The 27,242-nt window shown below is 41.5% G+C and overlaps 1 protein-coding gene across 2 annotated transcripts; it reads left to right on the forward strand.

The window, feature by feature from the left end:
* The first annotated feature begins 15,047 nt into the window (after window positions 1–15,047).
* nrtn (neurturin) lies at window positions 15,048–26,830 on the forward strand. 2 transcript variants are annotated; one of them, XM_042056820.1, is made up of 3 exons: window positions 15,048–16,136; window positions 22,886–23,138; window positions 25,190–26,830. In XM_042056820.1, exons 2-3 carry the CDS (start codon window positions 22,913–22,915, stop codon window positions 25,603–25,605), a joined length of 642 nt encoding a protein of 213 aa, XP_041912754.1. In that variant the 5' UTR covers window positions 15,048–16,136; window positions 22,886–22,912; the 3' UTR covers window positions 25,606–26,830. The 2 variants fall into 2 exon arrangements, with proteins under 2 accessions (XP_041912754.1, XP_041912755.1); XM_042056821.1 differs by lacking the exon at window positions 15,048–16,136 and adding an exon at window positions 21,874–21,886.
* Window positions 26,831–27,242: the final 412 nt, after the last annotated feature.

The raw sequence follows: 27,242 nt of genomic DNA on the forward strand, positions 1-27,242 counted from the left end.
TGTGAGGAGTTGATTTTTTTATTAGGGCATCATCCTTGGGAAAAGTGATGGGATATAGGGTCTAATTGATTGCTTAAAGATTTAATTATACTACTATGTTGTATCAACTGACTCATAAATACTTACAGTTAGCTCTCTTCAGGCTATGACTGCTGGTCACCTCATTGACCTGATGATGGCTCTGCTTGTTTAGTCTGTTTTAAAGTGTTCAGAGAGTACAAAGCCACTGCTTCAAATGTCTGGACTTGACTGACACAAGTGATTGCAACAACAGTTCCAGGTCTTTCTTATTCTGTGTCAGAAGTGAATAAGTATAAGTATATATACTATTTTGATCCCGTGAGGGAAATTTGGTCTCTGCATTTATCCCAATCTGTGAATTAGTGAAACACACTCAGCACTCAGTGAGGTGAAGCACACACTAATCCCGGTGCAGTGAGCTGCCTGCAACAACAGCAGCGCTTGGGGAGCAGATTAGGTGCCCTGCTCAAGGGCACTTCAGCCATGCCTACTGGTCAGGGTTCGAACCGGCAACCCTCCGGTTACAAGTCCGAAGCACTAACCAGTAGGCCACGGCTGCCCCACAATATGCTGCTTTGAAAGCCACTAGGCTGCTTTAAATCCTCAATCATAGAAGTTTGAATTGTTTTCCCTTAAACAAATACTCAAATAATCAATTAGCAAAATAGTTGCCATTAATTTGATAGTTGACAATGAATTGATTATTGCTCTACTCTAGAATGATACAATCAAACAACTTGGAAACAGTACAGACACCCTATAGTCCAATTCCTGTAAGGTGAGATTCCTAATCTTTTATGCATAAATAAGATAATTTACTTATTACTAACACACACTAAAATATTTTATACCTTTCATAATCACAATCTTTTGGAGACCATATATTTTACTGGGTAGCATCTGGTCCTAAATGTCATAGAGTGCTCTGAGGCAGATGAGTCATCGAAGAAGAGCTTTTAAAACTCGCCCTGATATCAAACATATTCTTAGACTCTCCAGGGCAATATCGGTGGGTTTGACCCATGTAATATCTTCCTGTCTCCATCGCGGATATCACAATAAACAAATGTCACTCAGGAGGCTCACATTGCTGAGTGCTCACTGTCCGCTTTTGTGCTACGACCCACTTGAGTGCTTCCCTGTTCGGCTCATGTTTTAATGCAGAGCCTCTTACAGAAAACCTCAGTGAAAGACTGTGGGCATAGCTCCAGCAGCAAAGAGTGATGCCCCTGTCAATCGTCTCCTGACGCACAAAGGGTCAGGGTCGATGCTAACTGCGTTTTGGCTTCCGCAGAGATGCTGGGCTCTTTAGATTTAAAAGCGTCTTTTGACTTAGCTGATTTGGCAGATCTCCTTTCTTCAATTTCCACCAACCCTAATAGCATAATGTACAATACAGTGCACATTAGATGCAGACATTTTTGACAAATTTGGTAATATGCTTGGTTTGATGCTGGATTATAAAATAAGCAGACACGCAAGCCAATAGAGGTAAGCAACTTCAGAAATATGCATCCTGTGTTTCTTGCTGAATTGCAGAACTGAATTCATGCCAGCTCCAAAAAAAATCAATGAAGAATGGAAAACCAGGGAAAACACTTATCAGCTCATTTTCCACCTACAGTGCTCATTAGAATGGACACAGAGCTGCTGAAGATGGCTTAGTATAGAAAGACATTTAATTTGAAACAAAAAGTCAAACACCACAACCCTGCATGCCAAAACAAAATGTAGATAGTTGATTATTGTACAGTATTCATTGTTATTGCAAGAATAATATTCAACATGAGTAAATTCTGACGGTAAATGACATTGCTTAGAAGCTGAACATCTATAGCAGAACCCCATATGAACCTACTGCATGTCAAAGTCAAAGATGCCTCAGGGAAGCATTGATCAGGGTCTTTTAGAAATGGCTTGTGATTGATGATGTCACAGAGTGAAGCAGTAAATGCTGCCATTCAGCTGTCAGTCCCACAATCTAAACGCAAGCATTGGTAAAGGACTCTTGACCCCAACATGGGCACTCAGCCCTCAGTAAGTCTGGGGTTCTTCAGTTTATAAAGCTTAACACATCAAAGGCGTCACATGAAATTCTTTTCGGATGTAAGTATATAGACATTTGGGAGCCTCAGTGAAGCACGTATTCAGTGATATATTTGGTTTGAGACATACTGGAGAAGCCTTCCTTCCGTATCCTCTCAAGTGCTCCAGCGTGTGCAGGAAGACCATTGTTTTGGACTACATATGGCTTCCTGCTTGTTCATTCTTCCAGTCCGAGCTGTGTGTATATTTGTACTGTGGGTGGCTGATGGAGTGAGATTACTCACCACTGCTGCCCACCTCTGGCAGAGACCCTCATCTCCTCAATAACCAGCCCAGGGCAGAGGTCAGATTCCAGAGGCCAAAGCAACGCAGTCCCAACCGCAGCTACCATGGAACTTGGCCCAGGGTAGTGTGTGCTGGTAACATAGCACATACAGACATCTGTAGACCGTAGAGAACAAAATGGAGCTGAAGTAACAAAGATACCTGCAGAAATCATTTATTAGAGGTACTGTGGGACTCAACACCCACTCCTATGACTGATGGAGCAAGTATGCCGTTAGTATACAGTTCAGCTAGAACACATATTCCCTGGACCGTCAGGGCAGTCAATGGTGAATTCCATTTATTTGGTGGGCTCTAATGGTTTTGCTATATTGTTTTCAATAGTTTCCACTTGAGGGGTTCAAGTGGCATTTCTATTTTACTGGCAAATCAACAGAAACATTTCCAGACTAGATAGCACATTCCAAAAATGTCCAGAGGAAAATGACCAAATTGGCATTGCTGCTATCTCGCTGTCATAATAGCAAAGTTTTTTGCCATTCACTGCATGGGGTCATCTGCCTGTGCTGGTAATGAAGTATATCAAACAGGCCACCATACCAAGACACTTTTCTCAGTTAATTTATTATTTTTGGAAGGGGAATGCTAGAGATCCTGGCAATCTCCACAAAATGGGGCCAATGACCGAGGTCTGAATGTTGGCATGTTCAGAAGTACAACATGATTCAGTTCAATTCAAGTTCACTTGGACTCCTTAAAGGCGCAGTCAGGGATTTCGTGGGAAGTCACGTTTGTTTGTGTTTGTTTATGTTTACAATCATTAGCAGACACTTTTGTGCAAAAAAAATTACATTATATTTTAACCAAGGACCAAACGAAACACACCAGAGAGGTAGCACCTTCAGTATTCCCAGAGAAATCACATGCATGGTTTCGTTTTCGTTTGGGGGCAGGCTACCCCCACTTTGTTTGTTTCCAGTTATCAGAGCCTGGGCTGATTGATTGATTGATTGAAATGCTTTATTTAGGTTTCTGTACAAAAAAGTAAATAAATAAATAAATAATAATAAATAAAATGTCTTTGTACATTATCGATCAAAAGGATAAACACAATAAAGCCACAGGGCTTATTTCCATTGTGGTCCTGAAAATGTGTAAGCTTGGTAGTGTGTGTGTTTGCAGGTGTAGGCACATGTCTTAAAGGAACACGCCACCCAATGTCAGTAGTAATATATGTTCTTACCATTAACTTTCACGAGTTGAGTCATACCTCTCCCGTGTCGGTACGTGCCATACGTGCACTCAAACGCTCTGGCGCGCGGTGCGAATGTGTTAGCATGTTGCTATGCTAGCAGGCTCAGACGTAGCCGTAGAGGCAGGAAGATAGCAGTAATCAAACACATCCAAGTTTTCCCTACTTAAATACAGTTGCATGAGTAGTTGATAAAAATGTGTAAGGTCACACAACATGAAACGTGGCGATTTTCCAAGCGAATAAACAGGAGAACTACAGTGTGTGGCGCAATAGCACTTGGGAGTACTTCGACCTAGCGTAGTAGGCTAATATTAATTAACACCTAATTGTAGATCCTATCCACCACAGAGTTTAGAATCCATGCTTGATCGACCCCTCAACCCCTTGACCCCTACCTTTCCCCTCTGAGCGAGAGAGAGGCACACACACTAGAGATGCGCGGATGGGCTATTATTTCAATCGTAACTGCATAGCAAAACTTATCATCCATCCACACCAAAGTTTTTTGACCAATTTTCAAAACCGCACCTGCCCGCCATCCGCTGGTTGTTTTAATGTATATGGGTGATGCGGCGCTGCTGACGTGAGGCTAGAAAGCTCTTGCCTGTTCTAGAAAGACTGATCCAATGCAGCAAATATATTAAAAGGCTAAAGTCCTACATTGGCTATGTTGTAGCCTATCCCCAGAATATCAGCAGCAAACTCAGTCTCTGTCTCGCAAAACAGTCTCCAAATAAAACGCACATCGGCCTGTTGCCTACAATTTTATCATTGTAATAAAAGAACGTTGAGTCCGCACACCAGAAGCTGCTCCTTAGCGTTTTTTTTATTTGTAGGCTATATCACCACATGTGACGTTTCTGGCCCCAGCCTTTCATCAGACATGACAAGTAAAAAAACGCTAAGGAGCAGCTTCTGGTGTGCGGACTCAACGTTCTTCTACTTGCCTGTGCCTTCCTGTCCAGCACCCAGTACTCAACTACTTGGATGTGCGTGCTGCACTCTTGAACTCATTGTAATAAAAAACGCAATTTGGCACATAATTTCAACATGCTGCTATCTGGCCTACTAATTAATGCCTATTGTACTTTATTTTTTGGAAAAAGAAAGAAATCCTTGATAAAATAACAAGTCATTCACATTATATCCTAGGCTACTTTACGCACTGTAATGTCAGGGTGACACAAGCCTGTTCTGAAGACTCCCATTCATTTTGACTGCATGGGAAGAGAGCGCGTCTTTTTCAGACAGACAGCGCAATTCATTTTATACCAGCAGGACGATCGGACAAACTATGGCGCCTCGATATACAAGTTACAAATTCTGAATCTGCCTCGATAATTATTCTACTTTGTCTTTTATTACTTTTTTTTACTACTTTTGCCTTTGTTTTTGCTTACTAATTATTCTTTATTTTTAAATGATTTTACCTTGTGTTTTATGTTTTCTTTTTATTATGATCTTTACCTTTTAACTATTCTTTGACTATATTGCCCTTCTATGCTTTTATTTGTTATTATTGTTCGGTTTTGTTTATGTAAAGCACATTGAATGACCTCTGTGTATGAAATGTGCTATATAAATAAACTTGACTTGACTTGACTTGACTTGACTCGATATTAAAGAAACGCCGACTCCATTCATTCCGAAAGTCCACCGCACAACAGTGCAACGTGCCTGTTCACATTTTTAGTAACAACCGCCAAACTTGCTTGCTTTACACATCTAAGTTTTCCGACTATTAGGAAGTACAGTGCATACAGTGCATGTAAGTTAACTATTATGATACTACTACTGTCTACTGCTCAGCCAGCTCTTTAGGGATGACTTAAAATGTCCAATAATGCCAGTTGACTTTAAGGCCTAGTCCACACGTACCAAACCGATCTTTTTTTCCTCGGTCTTCCCTGGAACCGTATCAAGAATATTTGCGTCCAAACGGATCCATCTCAACACGACTCAACACGTTACTTCATACCCCAGGCCTATAGGTGGCACTGTTTCTTTACAGAAATTGACCAAAACTTGCGCTTTACAAACAGACAGAATAGGCTACGACGAAATGGCTAGTGCAAGGAAACCAGAATTGTTTGTGTGGACTGATGGTGAACTGTCAACTGTAGTCAACTGTAAAACTAATAAACTTTATTTTATGGTTTGTGAAGGGTGCAGTCCCGTCCTTTATTTGGCTAACTCAGGTAGGCCTACTAATCACCTTTACTTTCTTTGGTTGTAGGATAGTCCGTGATTCATTAGTTTTGGCTATCGCCGCAATTAGGCTACTAAATGCAAGGCTTACCCAAGTTCTAGGCTATTCTGTCGCCACATTTATAATATTGCTATAAAACCTTCGTTAGTAGCCTAACAGTCAATACGTTTGCCTGCATCAAATCGCGCATTTGCATTCAGTGTGCTACCATCGGCTTAACGTGAGTTCTAAGCGTCTTTGTATGCTTATATCTGATTTCACTCGACTGTGAATGCATGTATATATGTTGTAAGACATGTAAAATAAATGAATGACACTGGCACTACGCACAAATTAAAATAGCCTAAACTTACACCGCACTTTCCTAATAACTTAAGTTCTCTCGCGTCACTGACAGTAGCTAGAATGCATAAAAAAACACTGGGAAAAACAGTGTTCAGTCCACCAAGTCATAAGCTATCGCCGCTTCGCAGCACCAGTTGTGATATTGATCTTACGGAGTGTAATTGTAGGTAATGTCATGTATGAAAACTAGTATTGTTAGGCAATACTATAAGTGCAAGTCCAGGGCAGCTGAGGTGTGGCGATGACATCATCGATATGCAAGCAGGATGTGCGGTTTCGCTGTCTAAACGAATTCAAATGGGCTACGGTTTCAGATTTTTCCACTCTGGGACCAGGTTTCAGAAAAGTGCGGTTTCGGGCAGTGCGCAGTGGATTCGTTTGGACGCTCGGCCAAGACGAAGCAAAACCTCTGCGTTTAACCTAAAAAGCGTCTCCGTGTGGACAGGCCCTAAGTCTGCTGATAACCCATTCCATGTGACTGCTGCTGAATACAGAAAAGAGCCCTTTCCCATGCAACTTTTAAATCTGCATAAAATAAAATCAGTGGTACTACACCTTGTGGAGTAACTATGTACAGCATTTACCCAAGAAAAATAATTACATAGATATTTAGGTACCGGTACATAATTTAAAAAAATTCTATGCACCATACACATTTTAATGTTACTCTATCCCTCTATCTCTACTTTAAGCCACTGTCAGGTCTGCCTACAGAATCTGCTTTTTTTACACTGTACGGAATGGGCAGCTAGTGGTCATGAGGAGATGAAAATGGTATGGGCTTGACAAAAATGGTATGGGCTTGAAATCGTGTAAAATCCCTGACTGCACCTTTAATCATAGTCATTCATGTTTGGGGTGCTGCATTTAGCTTTGATAAATACAACATGTTTTCATAGCCCTGCTATGCTGGAACCCACACGGGGATGCAGCAGTCCAAGAGGGTGGGGGGTTCTAAAGCACGGCCACACAGCTCACCAGTCTGCATGTGAGTGTGAGTGTAAACACATGTGTTTCGACCTTTTCACTCACATTCACTCAGCAAGGAAGGAACCATGAGTCAGCAGACGCATTGACAATATTTAAGTCATCCAGCTGTTGAAATCAATAGCTTGTATTTACATCCAAGGGCAAACATTTTCAAGAACAAGAGATTACTGAGAATACAAGAAATAAACAAAATGAAACAGATATACTGCAATTTTGTTTATGTATTTTTGTGCTCCAGTGGCATGGAATATCAGGCACATTGTGATACAGTTCCGAGAACTTGCCTTATCAGGAAAGCTCATGGTAAGAGGAGAATGTGCCCCTGGAAAATGTCTTTGTCTTGTCCGATTAGATGCCATCCCATTGAATGCTATATATGCTGAGGAACTGATTTGTCAAATGCTATTTTCTATATGTAAATCATCATCTTCTTAGTATTGCATGGGTATGTATGTGGTAGGCTTGAATAGCTGACAGAGAAGGACTCATTTTGCTCCAAGCAATCAGTGTTTACTGCGATTTAATACCATGATGTGCTTACAAGTGAGTAACTACCACTCAAGAAAACAGTTGCTGCATATATTGATCTCATAAGGAGATATATCACAGCATCTATTTTTAGACCAGAATACAGAAGACACTCATACTCAGAGTCAGAAGGCATCTGTGTAATGAAGACAGAGATATTAGATATCAGAGGAGAGCTTTGCTCTGAAACTTATTGTAGTTCACTGGTCCCATTTCCACTTCTCTGACCTCAAATATCAAGCTAATGGTTTTAATTTATTTGGAATGAAAACATTTTAACCCACCACCTGGATTAAGTATATATAAAATCCATATTTGGCCACAAAATGGGCCTTGAACCAACATACTATCGAATGATGAGAATGCCACCACTGAATAATTTACTGAGAGCTGAGACAGGGGAAATCTAATACACTCAGGAAAGCAAACTTCTCAGGCCAGGCTTTTTGAACATATGCATTCGTCCACCCCCACCCGCCCTTCTCCACACACACACACACACACACACACACACACACACACACACACACACACACACACACACACACATCCTCTGTATCTATCTGTTTTCCCCCAGACACTTTCACTCTTACATTCTGTGTCTCTCCCTCTCTTGTTCTCTCTCTGTTTCTCTTTCTCTCTCTCTTTCTGTCTCCCTCTTGCATATACACTCCCTGTAATATACACTTAAGCACACGTTCACACGCACACACACTCTCAAAAGACAGGAGTGCAAATTTAAGCAGAAATGTGTAGAGAAGAGGAGTGTGCTGCCAGACAACCACCTCCCAGTCTCCACCTCATCACCACCACCACCTCCGCCCACCCTTGCTCCGTGGAGTCCTGTGGTCTTTAAAAGGCTTCTTTTGCTCACTTTTGCAATGGAAAGGGAACATTCTGGAGAGACGCATGAGCTGTCCCCTGAGACTGTTTTCACTGAGCACTTTGTCTTCACAGCAGTCAATCGTTCAGGGAGAGGAGAGTGGAGGACATGACACCCCTCATTTCATTCCCACTGATTTATGAGGGCACATTGGGTAAAATCTATCACATCTGATCTGAAACTCACAGAAGAATGAGCAGAATGTAGAGCATACAGTTATACAAATGAGTGTGCTTTGGCTGTGAGGATACATGACAATGTAATTGGTCTTACAAGGCTGAGATGCGGTTTTATCATTTTTGGCGTCCATTCATTGAATCACTGAATTCAACTATGCATATGCAACTATGCAATGTTAACACAAATAAATATATCTGAAGCCAGAAGAAAGCACTCACATGTCAAAACATGAAAGGATTCATGGTGTATGATACCAAATAGACCATCAAGGTTTGAACTGATGAGCTAGCATTTAGGCCAATAAATACTTTCACTTAAAGTCTTTCATCTACATTCAAGGGACATTTTTCCCAAATGATTCATGTTGTGACGATGATTGTTGATGATTGTGTGATGATTGTTATGATAGGGAACAAAATGAACTCCATCTCTTTATTGGGAACGCAGTAACCCTCTTCGCATACTTGTTGTCACATGCAATCAACAATCAATACAGACTGCAAAAAACTTCTCGAAGCATCCTTAATATTTTCAAAGCTGTAAAGGCTTGTCTCAAAATAATTTACACAAACAACATTGCATTCTAGATTACCTGCAATATCCTGTAATGTGCTCAGAATGATTACTTTAAGTAAATAACATAATCAGTGAATGTATCTGTGAATGGCCTACAACATGCATGGTTTGTAACTGTAGCAGGTTTGATTTATGGACCCTAAAAGCCACTAGCAAGATATTGCATAAACACTACATAACATGTAGGTTCACATTTGACCTTCCTTGAGGAAGGACAAATGGAGATATATTGATGGTACATTGTGAAACACTTGTTGGTTGCCTGAGGAAGAGCCAGGGGCTCGAAACGTTGCACGCATAATAAAAAGCCTTTCATGGGATCTATATGGTGTGCAGATCACTCTCTTTTACTTTCACATTTGACCTTAACCTTTTCCCCACAACCTTGAGTACTCTGCAGCTTGATGAAGATCATTTTATCCCCTTGGAAGATGCAAACACTGTATTACAACCCCAAGATGTGATGCTGTGACCTTGACCTTTGACCCCCATGGCCCTGAGTATCTAATCAGTCCATCTATTTTTGTAGTGATTGACTGTGCAAAGATTGATGAAGATCCAGTGAGCTTGGGAGATATTGCGCACACATGTAGGAACCAATGTGAAATGCCAATGCCAAATGAAACATTATGCAAATAGTAATAAACTATCTCGACAAAGTGGTCCTGACTGAACTGTAGGAGTTTGTCGGGGATCCTTCATCTCCCTTTGGAGACATTGTGCAAACACTCGGTGGAAAACACAACGGATGGAACTATACATGCACGGACACATGGACAACCGGACATATACTTGCTGGTCCTGGGTGGAGGCATAGCAGAATAATGATATCCAATCATAATGATCATAGATATTTCACCTTAATTCGGAAACAATTTGCAAAAGATTGTATAATAGTCAGAACATTAATCTATTATTTTGCGTGGTCCAAACCACTCCCATGTTGTACAAACCATGTCAATAGGCTACCTGTCCTGCTGCTTCCTATGAAACCCCCAAATGAATGAGACCCCTGTAGATGATTTGGTGTTAGTAAAGTAAGATTTTGTGCTCTGTAAAGCCAAATGGTGAAAAAATGGCACGGACATTGTTGTAAATATGGCACACCATGAGTCGTTCTCAACTGGTGTACCGTGAGGCAAAGTGAGGTGTGCCATGGAATTTTGATAAACCCAATACATTTTTACACAGGCTCATGCAATAGGCTATAAGAGTATTTTCAAATGCATTAATGGCACAGGTTTTTAATTAAAAGGCTCAGTCAACATCATGTGAGCATATGCCTGTTGCTGCGGTCTCAGCTCATGAACATTCTAAGTAGAAAAAAATATGGGTATAAGAGTGAACGCCTTTGTTATAGCCTATAATAATGTGTGTGGCTTTATAATTAGTTACCATAAGTTGGTGTGCCTCCGACAAATTTGACTTTTAGTGTGCATTACCCTGAAAAAGGTTGAGAACCTCTGACCTATACAATGGAGCTGTGGGTTGGCTCAATGACGTAAACAATAACAAAGCTTACTGTATGTTTGGTCCCAGCATACTTCCCAGTATCCTGGTGGTAAACAAAATGTCTAGCATATTCAACAGATTAGATATGAACAGAAGTTATCAGTAATTGGTTGGAATTTGCCTGAGCCTAATAAGACACCTAATAAGCCTAATTTACCCGAGCCTAATAAGCTTTTGCTGGAGTTTACATATCCCGCACCTAACGTTGCCACTATCTCGTTGACACCGTCTGTGTTCGGAAGGCTTACAGTGAAGGCTTTGCCAGGAAGCATAACATACTACTTTTTAAGCGGTAAAGTCTGAAAACTATGCTCATACAGTTTAAATGAATGACACATGCACATCAACATCTCTGCACAGCACATTTCTGACATTTGATTTTCTTTCTTATCTACATTATTCATCAATGGGTTACAGAATGTTACCTGGGCCTTCTGAAGACACTGCAAGCCAGCCTGTGCAGCTCGACTGTAGCCTATGGAAGGAAGTGAGTGAAGTTTACATTACATACATTTATCCATTTAGCAGACACTTTTCATTCAAAGGGATTAAAAATATGTCAATTCTATTACAATTGACTACATTGTCCCCTGAGCAACTTGAGGTTAAAAAGAGGTTGCTCAAGGGCACAACGGTGGAAGCCAGGAATTGAACACACAACTTTTCAAGCCACTGCATGCTAGCCCACCTCCTAAACTACTACGCCACCGCCCCGTTAAATGTTAAGCGAGTCATGTCAGATGTCAAAAGAAGGACAGACAGCTGGGAAACTGGACTGATAAGCCAAACGCTGTATATGGCCACCATATGTGGTGGTTGAAGAAATAGTTTTGAGTGTTTTAATTTTGAACTGAAAATTGTACCAAAGTGACAAAGAAAGTAAGTCTGAGAAGCATTAAGGTCACTCTGTCTCGATCATCTCCATCCGTTTTTCTGCAAGACTCTAACAGGCCTATTCAAGTCCTCACAAATTGTAATTTATATGTTGCAGAAAAACAAACATCTATGCAAGTCAAGTGTGACTTTCCGAAGTATCAGATTGTTGACATTTGGTCTGTCAGAAAAGAATGAAATGATGCAACACATAACAGCAACCATATTTGTAAATATTTCCTATTTTCATCAGATTAAAATCTCTTTTCTGGGAATAGATGACACCTATGAAAATAATCCTCTGTGTTGAGTTCATGATGTTTGTGCAATTAATTTTTAATGGCAAAAGATAATACTTAATAATAAATGCAGCTAAGCTTTGAAACAATGTAACCAGAGCCATGGTGTCTGGTAAAGAAGCTGTTTAACAGGTACTGTACATCAGTCAGATGGCAGACTCAGCAGGCAGTCAGGACAGGAGTAACCTACAGTTGCAGAGCATCTTGTTGGTGTTTCTACAAACCCTACAGTCCCCTGGTTTTTCCTTCTCACAGTTCAGACACATTTCTGTTAATTTAACACAACAGAATAATCGTGTGCTACTCTCCACATTCACAGTGTTCAACACAAGCAAAGCCAAGACCTTTTAGGCAGATAACAAACTATTAGCAAATTGATTTGCTAGACAGTGAAGACCACAGTCTAGTGATTTTTCCAACCCTTCAGCCCCAAAATCAATAAAGAAATCAAGTGCTCTTAATAAGCAAAATGGAGTGAGAACTTTGGGAGAATAAAAGAGACAGTGTAAAGGGTGATACATTAACAATAATTAGGAAGAACAAATGAATAAAAGTGTAAGAAAACATCTCACCTCATTTAAATATGGATGCACAATTGAGATGTATGGGAAAATCAACAATAAGGTATCTGCTGAACTTTCTGTACCTCCTCAGTGTATTCAATGAATCTTGTTTCTGAGTTTCATGTATTTTGTTGCATTTAACATTTTAAACTCTGTGATGAAATCCATAAAAATGAGGTGCATCCTGTGTTATTCATAGTATTACAGAGTATATTAGAAAAACAGAGCACACCTGGACTGCCCTCATCTGCAAGTCTGCCCATCACCAGCAGTTACATACACTTCCTCAAAGTAGGTTTATTTTCCTTTAGCATAAACCCCAAAGGTGAAGAACACATCAACACATTCAGATATCAATTTGGATTCTAGTAAAACAGACTTTTTATTCAACATTTTTTCGCTTATTTTGTAGTCCTTTTATTTCCTTTGCCTCTGTTTCCAATTATCCACTGGCATGATGTTGAGGTGAAATACCAATGTATTTCCAAAGACCTCTGTGTGCAACATATCATGAAATTACAGACAGACTCTCACATCTTGAAAAATGGACCTAACATGAATAAAATAGGTAAGAGCTTGTTTTTACCTGCAATTTGTCGGAACAAAGTCTAACAGAGCAACCACACATTCATGTACACCAGTATGGAATGGAAAGCCATTTCTGTTCACAGTATGTGCACAGTATGCACGCTGTATGGGAACCCATTTTTTTATTCCCTGACCCACTCTCTGGTAGCACATAATGTACTCATAACAAACAGATGTTTTTCTCCGTATTACCATATCAACCATTTATGACATAATGTCCACTTTCATGAACACCCAGTGACTGATGCCACATACTTTGTTTCACCCTGTTCTGTTCTCACCTGAGTACCACCTGGACAGAGCTCCTTGTGTGATTGTGAATGTGCCGTGCCAGTGCTGCGGCGTCCTTCGCCTTCTGTTTGTAATTTTCCTATTAAGCTGTTTTTCTGTGTTAGGTTAAAACAATTATTTAGTCACAGCCTTCCTATTCACTCAGAGTCAAAATTCCTTCATTAGAAAAGAACATAGACAATAATAAAAACATGAAGAGAATTGGACCAATGTTGAACAGGCCAATTACACCCGAGTGTTTATGCACTTTTTGGTGGGAAACCAGTTCACACCAACAGCACGGCACCACAGAGGGTGTAAATAAATCCCCTCGTTAACAAGCCAAACCAGCTTATCAAGTACAATAAAAAAAAACTTTTCAAGAAACTTCACTTCTTTCTCAGTTTCTCTGCAGCTGGATGGATGGATAGATACATGAATGAAGGGATGGATGGATAGATAGATAGATAGATGCATAAATGGAAGGCTGCTGTTGACCAAGTCCAGTGAAGACATGTTGTTCAGATTCGTTGTTCCAGTCATCAGTGGCTTGACACCTCTGACAAAGAGACTTTTCTATGTGGCTCTGATCCTTGCTCTGACCTTGTGTTGGCAGTAGACTGTGCCATGATAAGCCTGAAATGGATCTAATTTGCAAAATGTCCTAAAATGATTTACATCTCACAACATGTGAGCACTCCTGTTTTCGTGAGAAATACTGTTGAGATTTACAGCTTTACTGATAAATAGATTAAACATGTGCACTTGGAATGCAGGCGATATAAAGTTACAATAAATTGTCACGTTGATGATTTACAATAATATGCCACAACTAATTTATGCTCTTACCCAACTATTCACTCAGGGATATACAGAGCAGAATACTGGATCCACTGCACCTGAGAGTCATGTCAGTGTCAGCACCCTGTCCCCTGTATTCCATCATCCCATATGATTCAGCATGATTGACATCGAACAGAGGACTCACCAACCAAACTTGGCCCATGCACTAGCCCCATGTGGACAAAATTACATCTGTTTAACTCTCTCTCACGCACACGCATACACACACGCACGCACGCACACACACACACACACACACAGGCTTGTTACCAACACACAAACATTCACAGAGACAGAGAGAGAGAGATTAAAAAGATAATTGAACTATCAAAAACTCCCTCTCTCTCTGTACAGACTCACATACAGACACAAACAAACAAACAAACCGACACAGCCATTCATCAACTAGTAGCCCAGTGGAAGCACCCTACCAGACTGTTCTCTGGAGAGGTGGAGCTAGTCTGTGTGAAAAAGTGTTGTGTCAGTGAGGGGGTGGAGGGTGGAGAGTGTGTGTGTGTGTGTGTGTGTATGTGGAGGGGGGGGGGGCAAATTGAGGGTGACACTCTGCACTGCCTCATGAGAATCCTCCTCTTACCCCCCCCCCCCCCCCCCCCCCCCTTCACTACCAGCCCTCACCCACCCACTCCTCTACCCCCCATTCCCCCGCCCCCTGCAAGCTGCCCCCATCATCCCTACAGAACCACCCCGCTGTGCCAGAGCAGTCCTCAGTCCCACGCTCCACTCCACTCCGCTCGCTGTCAGAGCAGGACTCCCCTTCTGACTGAGGAATACACTCCGTGCTTAGCTGCTCCGCCAAGGCACCTAGCAGAGGCTTTATTTTAGACGGTGTCCTGTCCCAGGCATAACAGGTAGCAGCTGTCACACCAGTAATCCGTAGGACTAACAGGATCAGAGTGTGAGGGAATCACTTATGGTGTTGAACCATAAGAACACAGAAGTTACTGAGGCTGGGTGTGTTTCTACATGCGTTTGTGATTCCCCAGGATGTCAGGAGGTTGTTTTGTTTTTTTTGGTCTGTGAAGATTCATCTCTGTTTCCACTATTTTAGAAGCACTTTTTTCCTAGCTTTGTTGATGAAGACATCAGTGTCTTTTGTGTTATTGATTTGATACATCCGCATTGAACAGCTTCCTTTGGATTCTCATTGTCATCAAATCATTCTTCTTTCGCCCTGAATCATCTTGAAGGAATCTGGGGAGGTAAACAGCTTTCACAAGCTGCCTGGAGTGCAGCCACTGCACTGTGTTGAGTTTCAGATGCGAGGAAAAGGACTTGGTCAGCCATCGGATCCTGTGAATTGCAAAGAGGTGTGCATGAGATTTGCATGCTGGTGTTGATGGCAAGCTGCAGAAGAACCCTTATGAAAATCTGTCGTCCAAGTCTCTGAGTCAGCTTCATTGCGATTAATCTTTGCTGAAACATTCAATTAGCCAAAGACAACAATCCTAACAGCTGAATTCAGTGGAGGCCTTGGAATCACTTGCTACTTCCCATTTGTACTTTGGAAAAAAACGTAATGTTTTTATCTCCGACAAAACAACTTCATTTGAGTCAGGGGTCATTTGTAAAATAATCACATAACTGCGAGATGGGGTTTTGTGCCAACTTTTTGCACAACATGAGTCCATGGATCCAACCATTTTTGGGGCGAACTTCAGCACTACCAGACCGCTCTGAGGATTGCTTGATGTCTTGAGCAGCAAAGCATCTCAGCGCAGCAACTCTCTCTTTCTCTCTCTTCTGCCTCCAGTGAAGTAGACAGTCTGGAATTATTGATCTATGTAGATTCTCCCTAAAGGTCACAAGAAGAGGTTCACACACATACGAGTCTGGATAAGCCGGGCAAACGGTAAGGACGCATCCTGTTTTGTCAGCATAAGCTGCAGCTTACACTGGCATGGTTAATCACCAGTGAGGGCTGACTTAAATTTAACACAAGCTGGCCCCCAAGAAAGAATGCAAAGTGTATAAATAGATCAAAATAATGAGTGTGGTCCTGGCAAGTTTGTATTAATATCTAATTCATTTACCAGATAACTGCTTGTTTCAGAGAAGTTTATTTAATTTATTGTAGTGGAAAAACTGATAATAACAGATAACTGCACATTCGCCACCACACTGGTGAAAACAGTGTGTCTTCCCTAGATTTGTAGTGCATTTCCATTTTTTTGCATCAGTTTAGTGGGGTCTGTGTGATTAAAAGTAATCTTAGGTACTCAACAAGTCTCGAACACGTGTCAGACTTCGGCTGTCAGTATGGGAAACACTGACATAACTGAAATCCATCAATGTGAATCCATGTGGGGAACAGAACACTGACTCTGTTTAAGCAATTACAGGATATTTAAAAGGGGTTTTGGGGGAAAAAGAAAGAAACTGCACATAGTGTTTGTGAGTAAGTCTGGTTGGAAGCCCAAATAATTCAGTTTACAAAAACAGAAATGAGCACAAATTTCAAATACTGCCTTCTAGACTTCCCCTTGGCTGATGACTGAAGTATTTAAGCAAGGTAATTTTGCCTTTTTGCTCCAAGTGGTGGAAATAGATTAAATGACTGCAGTCATGAGGATGAATGTGAAAATATCCATTCCATGGCACCCTGGAAACAAACATATTGACTCAGAACACAGTAGCATAGTAGATATTACCTCCTCCGTTTTCACTTTCTGATGATGTTTATTGCTGAATCACATCCGTGACACTTGTCAGTGAGTGTCAGGTGTGATGCTGATAAGACATTTTTTTTGTAGGTGGGTAGGGGTTGGAAATGGAATGGAAATTTAAATACACAGAGAAATGCACATGAACATACTAATGTGTGATGCATGCAGCACATCAGCAGTTGGTAAATTACACAAATTGTGATACAAGAAGACCAAAACTCTTAGTTCTAGTAAGAGAAACGGAAGCTTAGCTCTGCCTCTGCTGAGATGACTGCACTGGCATTTATCTGTCACCATATTTGGTGACCATCCATCCAACAGTTTCGTGACTCAACTCTCTTGTATTTGTATTTCTTTTGAAAACTCATCCTCATGTATTCCAATTGGCCAGTGCCTGATGCAACATCCTTACACATTACTTGATGAGTGAAGGATTCCCTCAGTGGAGTGACTTAGATGAATGTCCAGTCATGTTTTTAGAAAAAATGGTTCATCCTTGAACAAACCAGTGGGACTAAACCAAAGGACTGGGCCATAACTAATACCATTACCAGTACTGAAGTCATGCAGCTCCTTAAAAATTAATAACATGCAGTCCCAGCCATTCAGTCAATTTCGGTGGTCGTTAAGGTCACGACATGCATGAATCAATGAATGAATGACCTCTGCAAATGAGCATGCTGCTCTAGCTTAGGACAACCATTGTAGCCCTAGAGTGCAGTCAAGTCCAGTTCAATCTTTGCAGTGATGAACATTATCCACTGCTGTAAGACCATCATCGTCTTCATCACCATGTCAAAGGACTCAGTGTGTGTGAACCATGTACTCTCCTTCAGGTGTATGTAATCAAGCTTTACTATGGGAAGCTTTGCAACTTTTAAAATTCAACACACCTAAAGGACTAGTAAACTATATCTAGTGACAGGGCAGTCTGAAGCAAAATTTAATTGAGAAATCACTAGCTATTTCAATAATAAATGCACTATTGACCAGTGGTGAATGACCTCAAGGGTACATGCAACAATGGCCAAGGTTATACACCTGAATAAAGAACAATTCACTGAAGCAGACAGACATCCTTTCCAGAAAGAGAGGAAGAGGAATGGCAATGGGAAATGATTTAGCACATGTTAGGGAGAAGCTCTGGGCCATTTTGCAGCAAAGGCAACTCAAAATCCTAAGCATAAAATTCCCTATGTCACGCTTATCACCGGACCTGTAAAACATGTACAAGTTCATCTATATGAGTGTACATCTATATATTCATTAGAATTACTCTCCTCATTCAGCATTTATATCCCTTTATTTATGCTATTTGAAAAATGATTTTAATATTAAAATATGAATGCTTTAATGGAGTCCAAAAAAGACTGATATACTACTTTTGTTGCTATTATAAGAGGCTAAACAGAAGTATGGATTTTTACCCCCCTTCTGAGAAATGCTCATATAACATTTTTGAAATATGAAAAATTAAAAATAATTGATGCCCACCGACAGCCATATTGTCAGGGGGAAGAAGGGAATTTGTGAATATGGTAAAAGACCTGTTTTTGAGTCCCTTTGTGAGTCATTGCTTGCATTATTTGCCAAGCACCGTTTACAGGTCCTGTTTTAGTCCTCACTGGCTCGGCACCATTTATCTTGTGAAACATAAACAAATACACGATAAGGTTACAACAGTTGTGAGACATCTGCATGATGTCACCTCTTCTGTTTCAAATAGATTTGGGCAACACAAAGTGCAAAGACTTTGTGAAATTGGCAGCAAAGCCAAATGTGAAACCTTGGGAAAGGAAGATCCGTTCTGTATTTACTGGCAATAGTCTATGAACCTTAGTAGTCCCATTGGAGATGATTTGAAAAATATGACTCTAAAGTGCAATTTTTTTTGCCGTTGCTTTTAGTGGCATGATATGGTAGACATTAGTTCCGCATGGACTCTCCAAAGAGCAGAGAGCATGCTGGGAGACAAAGAGGAGCACTATTGCTGCACCTGCCTCCAGGCTGTGGCCCATGGAGTTGATGGCTGGGGCCGAATCCCAGTTGGAACATCATCTAACTCAGGCCACTGAGTTGTGAATCAGCCCAAGTGTTTAGGTCGGAGGTCAACTTGCTAAACTCAGGGAAAACGCATTAAGATGTCCATAGAGCGCAAGTCTTCACATCCTGTTCCAATTTGATATCATTTGATTGAAAGTGCCTGTCACACAGGTCTGTAATGAAAGCTGTGACAAAGGAATATGCTATGCTCTACTATTATCATAATGATGGCAGTGTCTTTCTGAAGAACACCATAGCACTTAAGTCTGCATGCCAGTCCAGTAGTTAGATCAATTCAGGTTATTGCAGGCCAGTCGAGCCCAGTCTGCTTCAGTTCCAATTCAGCCCAATCCAGAGTGGAAAGATTTGAATTAATTTGACTAAATCCAAATGTGTCCAGTCCATTACACAAAGACGTTGCTTCAAAGCGGCTCCACATGAGAGCCAGTCTGAGGCGATCACGGAGCTGTAATTACAGATGACCTTTAGCTGCTGAGCCTGTCCACTGGGGTGTACAGGCTGGCTCCGGGCCAATCGGCGGAGCCAGAATGGCCCCCGTATAGCCCTGGTCATGATGGGATGGGCTGAGATTAACTTCATGATAGCGCGCCTTCCACCTTTAACATGGCAGTCACCTGAAACCGGGCCACGTGATGGCAGTCGCCCGTCCTGGCTGCATTAGCTCTAATCCCACTCTGGACCGCAGGAGTGCTGGCTTTTAATATTGCTGCACCTCCAGTTTGGCGCTGACTAATGCTTCACAGTTCAGCTCGAGATCAATGTGTCAAAATTTAAGGAGCTACAGAAGTTGTTAGCACATACTGGGGGAATATATGACAATGTTGCTTGTGTGTATGCTTGTGCCTTCGCCTAATAAGCCTGTAATCACCTTATCAATAACTTCAAGATAGCCATATAGCATGGCACAGTATTGGCCTTACAGTACGTGGATTATATGACATTTCGGGGTAGTCTATACTGGTACTTTCATGCTCAGTGAGAACATTAGAGGATTTTTTTCCATTGATACAGTCTTCAAATTCTAAACAGAAATGGAATTGAGTACTGTTTCATGCTCTGCCTTGTCTTCTCACAGCATTCTCATGATGTGCATGAGATGTAGGCTGTAACACATGTTGTGTACATCATGTTTCCTGGTTAAGGTGAGGTCCATCCCGCCGTCCAGTACAATGTGCATATTCATTATATTCAATGTGGCAATTGGGGTTCAAAAGGACAAAATACAGAGGATGAAGCATTTTGTCTCATTGTTTCCTAAGCCTGAGAAAGTTCTGGTGGCATGCTGTGACCCTGGACACTATTGTGACTGTCCCACTAGACTGAAGGACCCTCTTGACTGAACAATCTGTTGTACTTTTGTTTGTGTTCTGTGTCCTGTAAACAGAAATCAGTCTGGTATTTGGTTTAATTTCCTCCGTGCAAGGAATCAACTTGAACAAGTTTTATTGTGCACTTGAAGAGATATTGTTGAACATTTTTGGAATGTCATCAAAAGATTACTAGAATCAAGCCTCACTTTCCTTTTTGCGCATGAACACACACACACACACACACTCTCTCTCTCTCTCACAGTAGGAGCCTCTGACACAATCCAATGGCCAAGCATCTTAAAAGGTAATGCAAGGACCACTGGCTTCTAAAATGTGGCAAGACTTTGCCATAGAAAGACGTTACAAATCTTTGTGCCAAGATCACTATTTTACATAATCCTTCACTCATGAATATTTTAAATGGACCTGTCCTTGAACAATAGGCCAACATAAATGGAATTTATATGAAGATGTATTAACTTTTGAATTTCTTTCAGAGTGGGGGATTAAACTTCAGGCTCCCTCGGGCCAGTCGTAAGGGCTGATAAGACAGGGTGAACTCATAAGAGTCCTCTCCAGAATATGAGGTCAGAGTTCAGATAAATATAGGTCTATAAGAAAAATAGTGTTCATTCAGGTTTGACATTCTGGAGTACTTTGGTAATTACATAGTACACTGTAAGATATGGGTCTTAAAAAGCACAATAGAGGTACACATAATTGCTTGAGGCTAGAATGCCTGATAAGTCCTGTAAAGTGTGTGTTCATTTGTTCTTAGCCACATCAGTGGTTGGTTATGACTGGAATCAATGTATACAACAGCCTATAGCCCCTGGCATAGAAAATACAAACAGTAGGCTAGAGCCAGCTGTCTTTTTGAGAAGCAGCTGGCATTCAGAATCAATGATGTAAAAGCTCAAACACTTGAACAAAAAATGTCACACTTAAAACAAGTAGCCTACACCATATCTTTACTACTAAATCATTCAAATATGAATGAATTGTGCTGCTATTTAAAAAATAAATAAACCACCGTAACCATAACCACAAACTGTATATCATCATAATAATTATGGCTCACCAAACATTATATCCACAACCCCTGACATGAAATCATGCCTCTATCAATGAGACATGAAGAGAAACAACCAGGCAATCTACAGTCGCACATCTCCCCTCCCAACCCATTGACAGCCACCCTCATGTCATGCTTCTCAAAGGTTGGAACGCAAAAGCAGATGATTGAGTGCTGGCAGGAGAACCGTCATGCTATGACCTGAAATTCCTGCATACTGTAGAGCTTTCCAGTCTGTGTCCTATTGGCCTCAACGCGCCACAGCTGAACCAGGGAGACCAAACAGAGGCAGAGCCAGCCACAGTCTGGCAAAGCGCTCAGGGAAGCACTGGAGATGTTCTCAGCCGCTGCCAGTTTACCGCTTCCTGGTCTGCAGAACTCTTTTGCACCCTGCTACTTCCCCGGTCCCTGACAAGCTGTAATAGCTTTTAGACTGAGGTGGACTGAATAGAAACTGAACCGTTTAATATGCACAGTGCTGGCCACGGTGTGTGACTACACTGGCACTGTGAGATATGTGGTCCAGCAAGGGTCTTGTTAAAGTCACAGATTGATATCTTCAAGTTCAAATGTCTCTTCAACAAATGTTTTCCCAATAAATGTGAAAAGTAATATCAATTCAGTGTTGCAGAAAGTATCATAATTGTATCTCATAAGAGAGATATTCTCAAACAGAAGTTCATAAATCCCTTGTAAAGTACCTGTGTCAAATGGTTTTAACACAACAACCTAATCACTTAACACATTTGTTTTTATGGTATCGGGATTCTACAGTTGTAGAATCAACTATAAACTTTTTCTGATATTTCTAATACCCAGATGTTGAGAAACTCAGATGGGGGAAAAAAGAGATCAATGTGGAAAAAATTCTTGAATCCAAATTTCTCCAGAGAAAAAGATAAACATATCTGACAAGCTCCTGTCGTGTGCGAGAGAGGGTATGGATGAGATAAATCTTCCAGTGGAAGCAGAGATCACTGAAGTCTCCCACTAATAGACTATACATGTGTAGGAAACGGAGGCCAGCGGTATAACCCATGATCAAAATAGCCTGGTGAACACCGGCCTCTTTGCTGACTGGAACTCTCCGGTCACTTATGATATATTGAAATGTGAAAACAATAAATAACGTGCCCTGGGACTACACACATCATAGGCCGAAATTGAAATACCTCATCTTTACACGGCCAATCTGGGTGAGGTACACCTCGTCCATACAGCAATCCACACCTGTAATAGTTCAAACATTCGCCTTGGGATCTCTCAAGCAGAGGAACAAAATCGTTGACAATGACAAAAACACTTGTGATAACATCTGTGGATGAAATTTGAATTTGACGCAGCAGAGAGCCAAGTGTTTCTCAACAGTTTATAATGACAGAAAAAAAAAACACTTTGTTTTGTTTGTTGTTGTAGTTTTCATACTGTGTTGATGTTATATATGGCTTTGTAACCGGTCTCCTGTGTTATTTTGTGTATTTTACAGAGTGTCAATGATCTTACTCATTCTAAGATGAAGTTATGGAAGTGTGCCGCCATTGCCTTGACACTCTGCGGTGCAGCACTCTCCGTTCTCCGCACTAGAATGGCTCCAGCCAGGACCGGCCACCTCCTCTCCAGGGACTCCTCCTCGCCGAGGTCCCCCTCGCCCACCACCTTCAATGCCTCCGTGTCCTTGGACAGTGAGCAACGGCGCAGGCGCAGGTCGACGGAAGGAGCCAACTCAGTGCTTTCAGAGGGTAAGGGAAACGGACTGTTTCCACACTGTTTGTCTCTCGCGGTGACTCACTGGGTTATCCCAAAACAATATCTCCCCAGACACACGCATCAAGTGAACTCCCAGTATGTTTTCCATGAATACTTGTACCAGTGCAGGGCTAATTGCAATAGCTTTCTAGAAGTATTCTCTGCACTCTATTGAGTGCAAATACACCCATGTACAAATGCGACCAAGTTACCATGATGTAGAAACCACATCTCATCCTGTCCCAAACCCCAAGTCTCCTGCTTTCACATGTCTGGCCAGAGATGGCCTAATGATGCATGACCAAGGTTCCAACTCTAAAACAGCTGGCTTCAGTTTGAGACTAGAGATGCTAAAATACCACAATTATCCATGTAGGACAATTGTCTTATGTATATACAAAATAGTAACATAGCTTAAGCATCTAATAATACATCACGTCCTGCTCTTAACACAGTACTAGTTGTTCAAACAAGATTGAAACTAAATAATATTAAGAAAAGTAAGGAACGTGTTGCACATGTGTGCTAACCTTAGTGTTATAAATAGCCCATACAAATCTATGACATTGCAATTTATCGAAAACACTGCAATTTATCTAGGAACCTAAGTAGGTGGATAATTCAATTATCCTTTGATGGCCAAAAGTACCTTTGAGAAATGTATTATATCACTTGCATGTTATATTTTCTTGACAGTAAATGACTGATATAGAATATGATTACGTTGCATGCTCATTAATTGGGTTGAGGTCAGATACAAAGAATGCTGTTTTCATTCCAGGGTGTAAACATTTACATAGTATTGTCTCAAAGCCTCGACCAGTATAAACGACCAAAGTCTTACTTTCAGTGTAGAACACAACACATTCATCAAACAGAACGCCGTGGTTAACCTGGTGCAATCCAAATAGAGAGAGACACGAATGCAGCCAGAGGTACGATAAAATAAACACAGAATATGGTATTCATTTCTACACTCCATTCCGTTGAAGAGAAACACCTGGACATTTGGACACAGATCCCCTCTTTATTGTGTGTGTGGAACAGCACACATTTCTAATCCATTCTGACACATTCATGTATGCTCTCAGACACATACACACACACACACACACACACACACACACAGTCTTAACCATGTGTGCGTTCAAAGTACACAGGCAAAAGCACCCGTTAACAATAATCCAATGGCCAAGAAAGTGTCTTAAGGTAATGAGTGGAGTGGTTAGTGTCTTAGTAAATGGGTCTCACACCACAAGCTGGGGCACAGCTGTTTTGTGGGTCTAAAGAGATGAAACATAAATTGTTGGCAAAATAGTTTTCATGGAATTGTATCATTGTTTATTCACGTTTATTTTCCAGAACATTCTTGCTGTTTCAGTCTCCACTGTAACAGCATGACTCTTTCACTACTCCAAAAATGCTTCTTAAATAGTTGCCTACAACTATCCTTTAAGTCTCTCAACTTGAGGTTTATTTGAGTCCATATTAACACAATCTTGAGACACTTGATTACACTCGGTGGCCAGGGCAGTGCATTAAACTCACACCACACCACAATTTCAAACATGAGAGCTTTCCTGGCTTAGGTTAGGCTTGTGACCCAAGACTGCTCTGAGCACGCAATCTGTCATACCACAGTGCGGAAATGGGGTGATCTTCACAGGGCTGAATGAGTACAGTCTTTCATATTCAGTTCTTTAAAAGCCCTGCCAAGCTCCAGTCAAGTCGATGTTTCTAAGTAACAAGAAGCCAACAGGAAGGCCAACAGAATACCATATTATTTAAAATGCACGGCTACATTTCTGACAAATGTATACATAGGGAGGTAAAAATGAATGTGTGTGTGTATATGGTGCATTATATGCACGTATGGTCCTTTAGTTCATGTGGACATCATAAAAAAAATGTTCCGGTGATTCCTGGAAAATTCTGGGAAGTGATCAAATACCTCATGCTTGTAACAGCTTTTCCTCTCTGACCTTTTGCTCTTTTGTTTTAAGCGATTGTTCTTTCCTTTGGCTTCTCTTTTCCCCCCTTGCAGTCATGGACATGTTCCAGAGCTTCACAGAGGGAGAACTCAAGCAAGTTATCGGGGCCCTGGTGGAACGGAAGGCCCGGCGCGACGCCAGCGAGAGCAAAAGGACAAAGCGCGCCCGGAAGGGGACTCGCTGCTCGCTGCAGAACCGGGAGGTGACCGTGAGTCAGCTGGAGCTGGGCTACGAGAGCGACGAGATCGTCCTCTTCAGCTACTGCAGCGGCAAGTGCTCGGCCAGCCGCCGCAACTACGACATCACGCTGGCCTCCATGAAGGAGCGGCTGCGCCACCGGCGGGAGAAGGTCCGCCACAACCCCTGCTGCCGGCCCACCTCCTATGAGGAGGACTTTGCATTCCTGGACAACCACAACAAATACCAGACCATCAAGGAGTGGTCGGCCAGTAAGTGTGGCTGTGTGTAACCCAACTCCCCCCAGAGGCCGCAACTCAACCCCCATCTGATACTGTATCATTCCTTCTGACATACCAGAGGACGGACTGAAACAGCGAGAGGGGGAAGCATCTGAAGAGAACACTGTACAGTACATTTGAAACCATTCACTCTCCTGGTCTTCTAAAGACAAAAAAAAAAAAAAAACGTGTGTTTTTCATTGCCTTTGTTGAAATATATTTTCTCTGAAACTGTTGAGCCAATACACTGTACGAATAACTTATCCAAATGAGCTCTTAAAGTCATTTATTGATTGTTGCTCCACTAGTTACATCTGGGCCCAGTCACAGTGGATAGGGGAGGCCCTATATATGACCACACTGGCATTGTCTTGATGAATTCCTCATTCTACAGCAGATACGTCATTCAGACATAGTAATACTAAACTGCAAACTCTTACCCTTTAAAGCCTAATCACACATTTAAATGAGATACTAATACCACAGAGTGCTTTTTCGAGACCAAGCTGACTGGCTAATGCATGCTATGCTTGAATGGACGCGTAGACTAAACCAGGCTGCCAAAGCGGGCTGAGGCTGGGCTGCATCAGAGGCGTCACTAGTGGAGCAACAGCAAGGATCTGAGAGCACTTGGGGAAACATGAAACGGAAACATGAACGTACCCACATTAGAAGCATTCCCTGATATCACCGTTAAAATGGTGTCATGTAATCTACAGCCTTCCGACAGCTATTTATATCTACCTCATTCTTTGTTTTGTGTGTTGACAGACACCAACGTAGACATCTTCATGGATTCAAACATGCGATATATCTACTGCTGCTGTAGTTTCAGTGGAGGACAAAAATGCGACACACGACATTTTTAAAGCCAAACTCTTTCAAAGCAATTTGCTTAATGACATTTATGGCCACTGACCTTCTTAATTCAAATGTTAAATAAGGTTCACGTCGAATGCGAGCAGTGTTTCAGAAACGAATCGGTGTGTCCCCAAGAGCATTGCCAAACCTGATTATCCCATAAAGCTTTACTTTGCATTCTAAGCCTGTCTGGAGGAACAAAAAACAATTCAGTGCCCTTTGGCCTCCCAGGCAGCCACCACTGCATCTGGGCAGTACACCCAAACACTGCTGACATTCAGAGTCTGGTGTAGGTCATTTGGATCAGATTCATCTGGCCATATACTGAGCTGGATCATTTAATCCTTTTACTACCACAGCCATGGGTTGAAAAGCTGACATCCTAACTTAGTAGATTTCTTGTATTTCTCCCATTGGTGGTATCATGACACTGTCGTGTGCGATAAATCGTTCCCTCAAAGCAAAGGCTCAGAAAATCCGAAACATTCAGTGATTCTGCTTTCAAAGGGCTAAAAACAAGATAAACTGGATTCCACTAAAAGAAATATTTGAAGGGAGGCCTTTTGATTTGATTAATATATAGTTGGCATATGCTCCTCTGACCAAGATGTATAGTACTTCAGATTCCCCCTGATTTAGCATCAACAAATCCATTCCATTTGTGCAAATCCCATAATAGTCCAAGCTAATCCACTTATCTCCTGTATAATTGACCGGGCCAAAACCCCATGTATGCTGCAGGACAATGTAAGAGCTACAATGCAGATATCTATTAATAGTTACCCGA

Source organism: Alosa sapidissima, chromosome 12 (assembly GCF_018492685.1).
Source record: "Alosa sapidissima isolate fAloSap1 chromosome 12, fAloSap1.pri, whole genome shotgun sequence".
NCBI lineage: Eukaryota > Metazoa > Chordata > Actinopteri > Clupeiformes > Clupeidae > Alosa > Alosa sapidissima.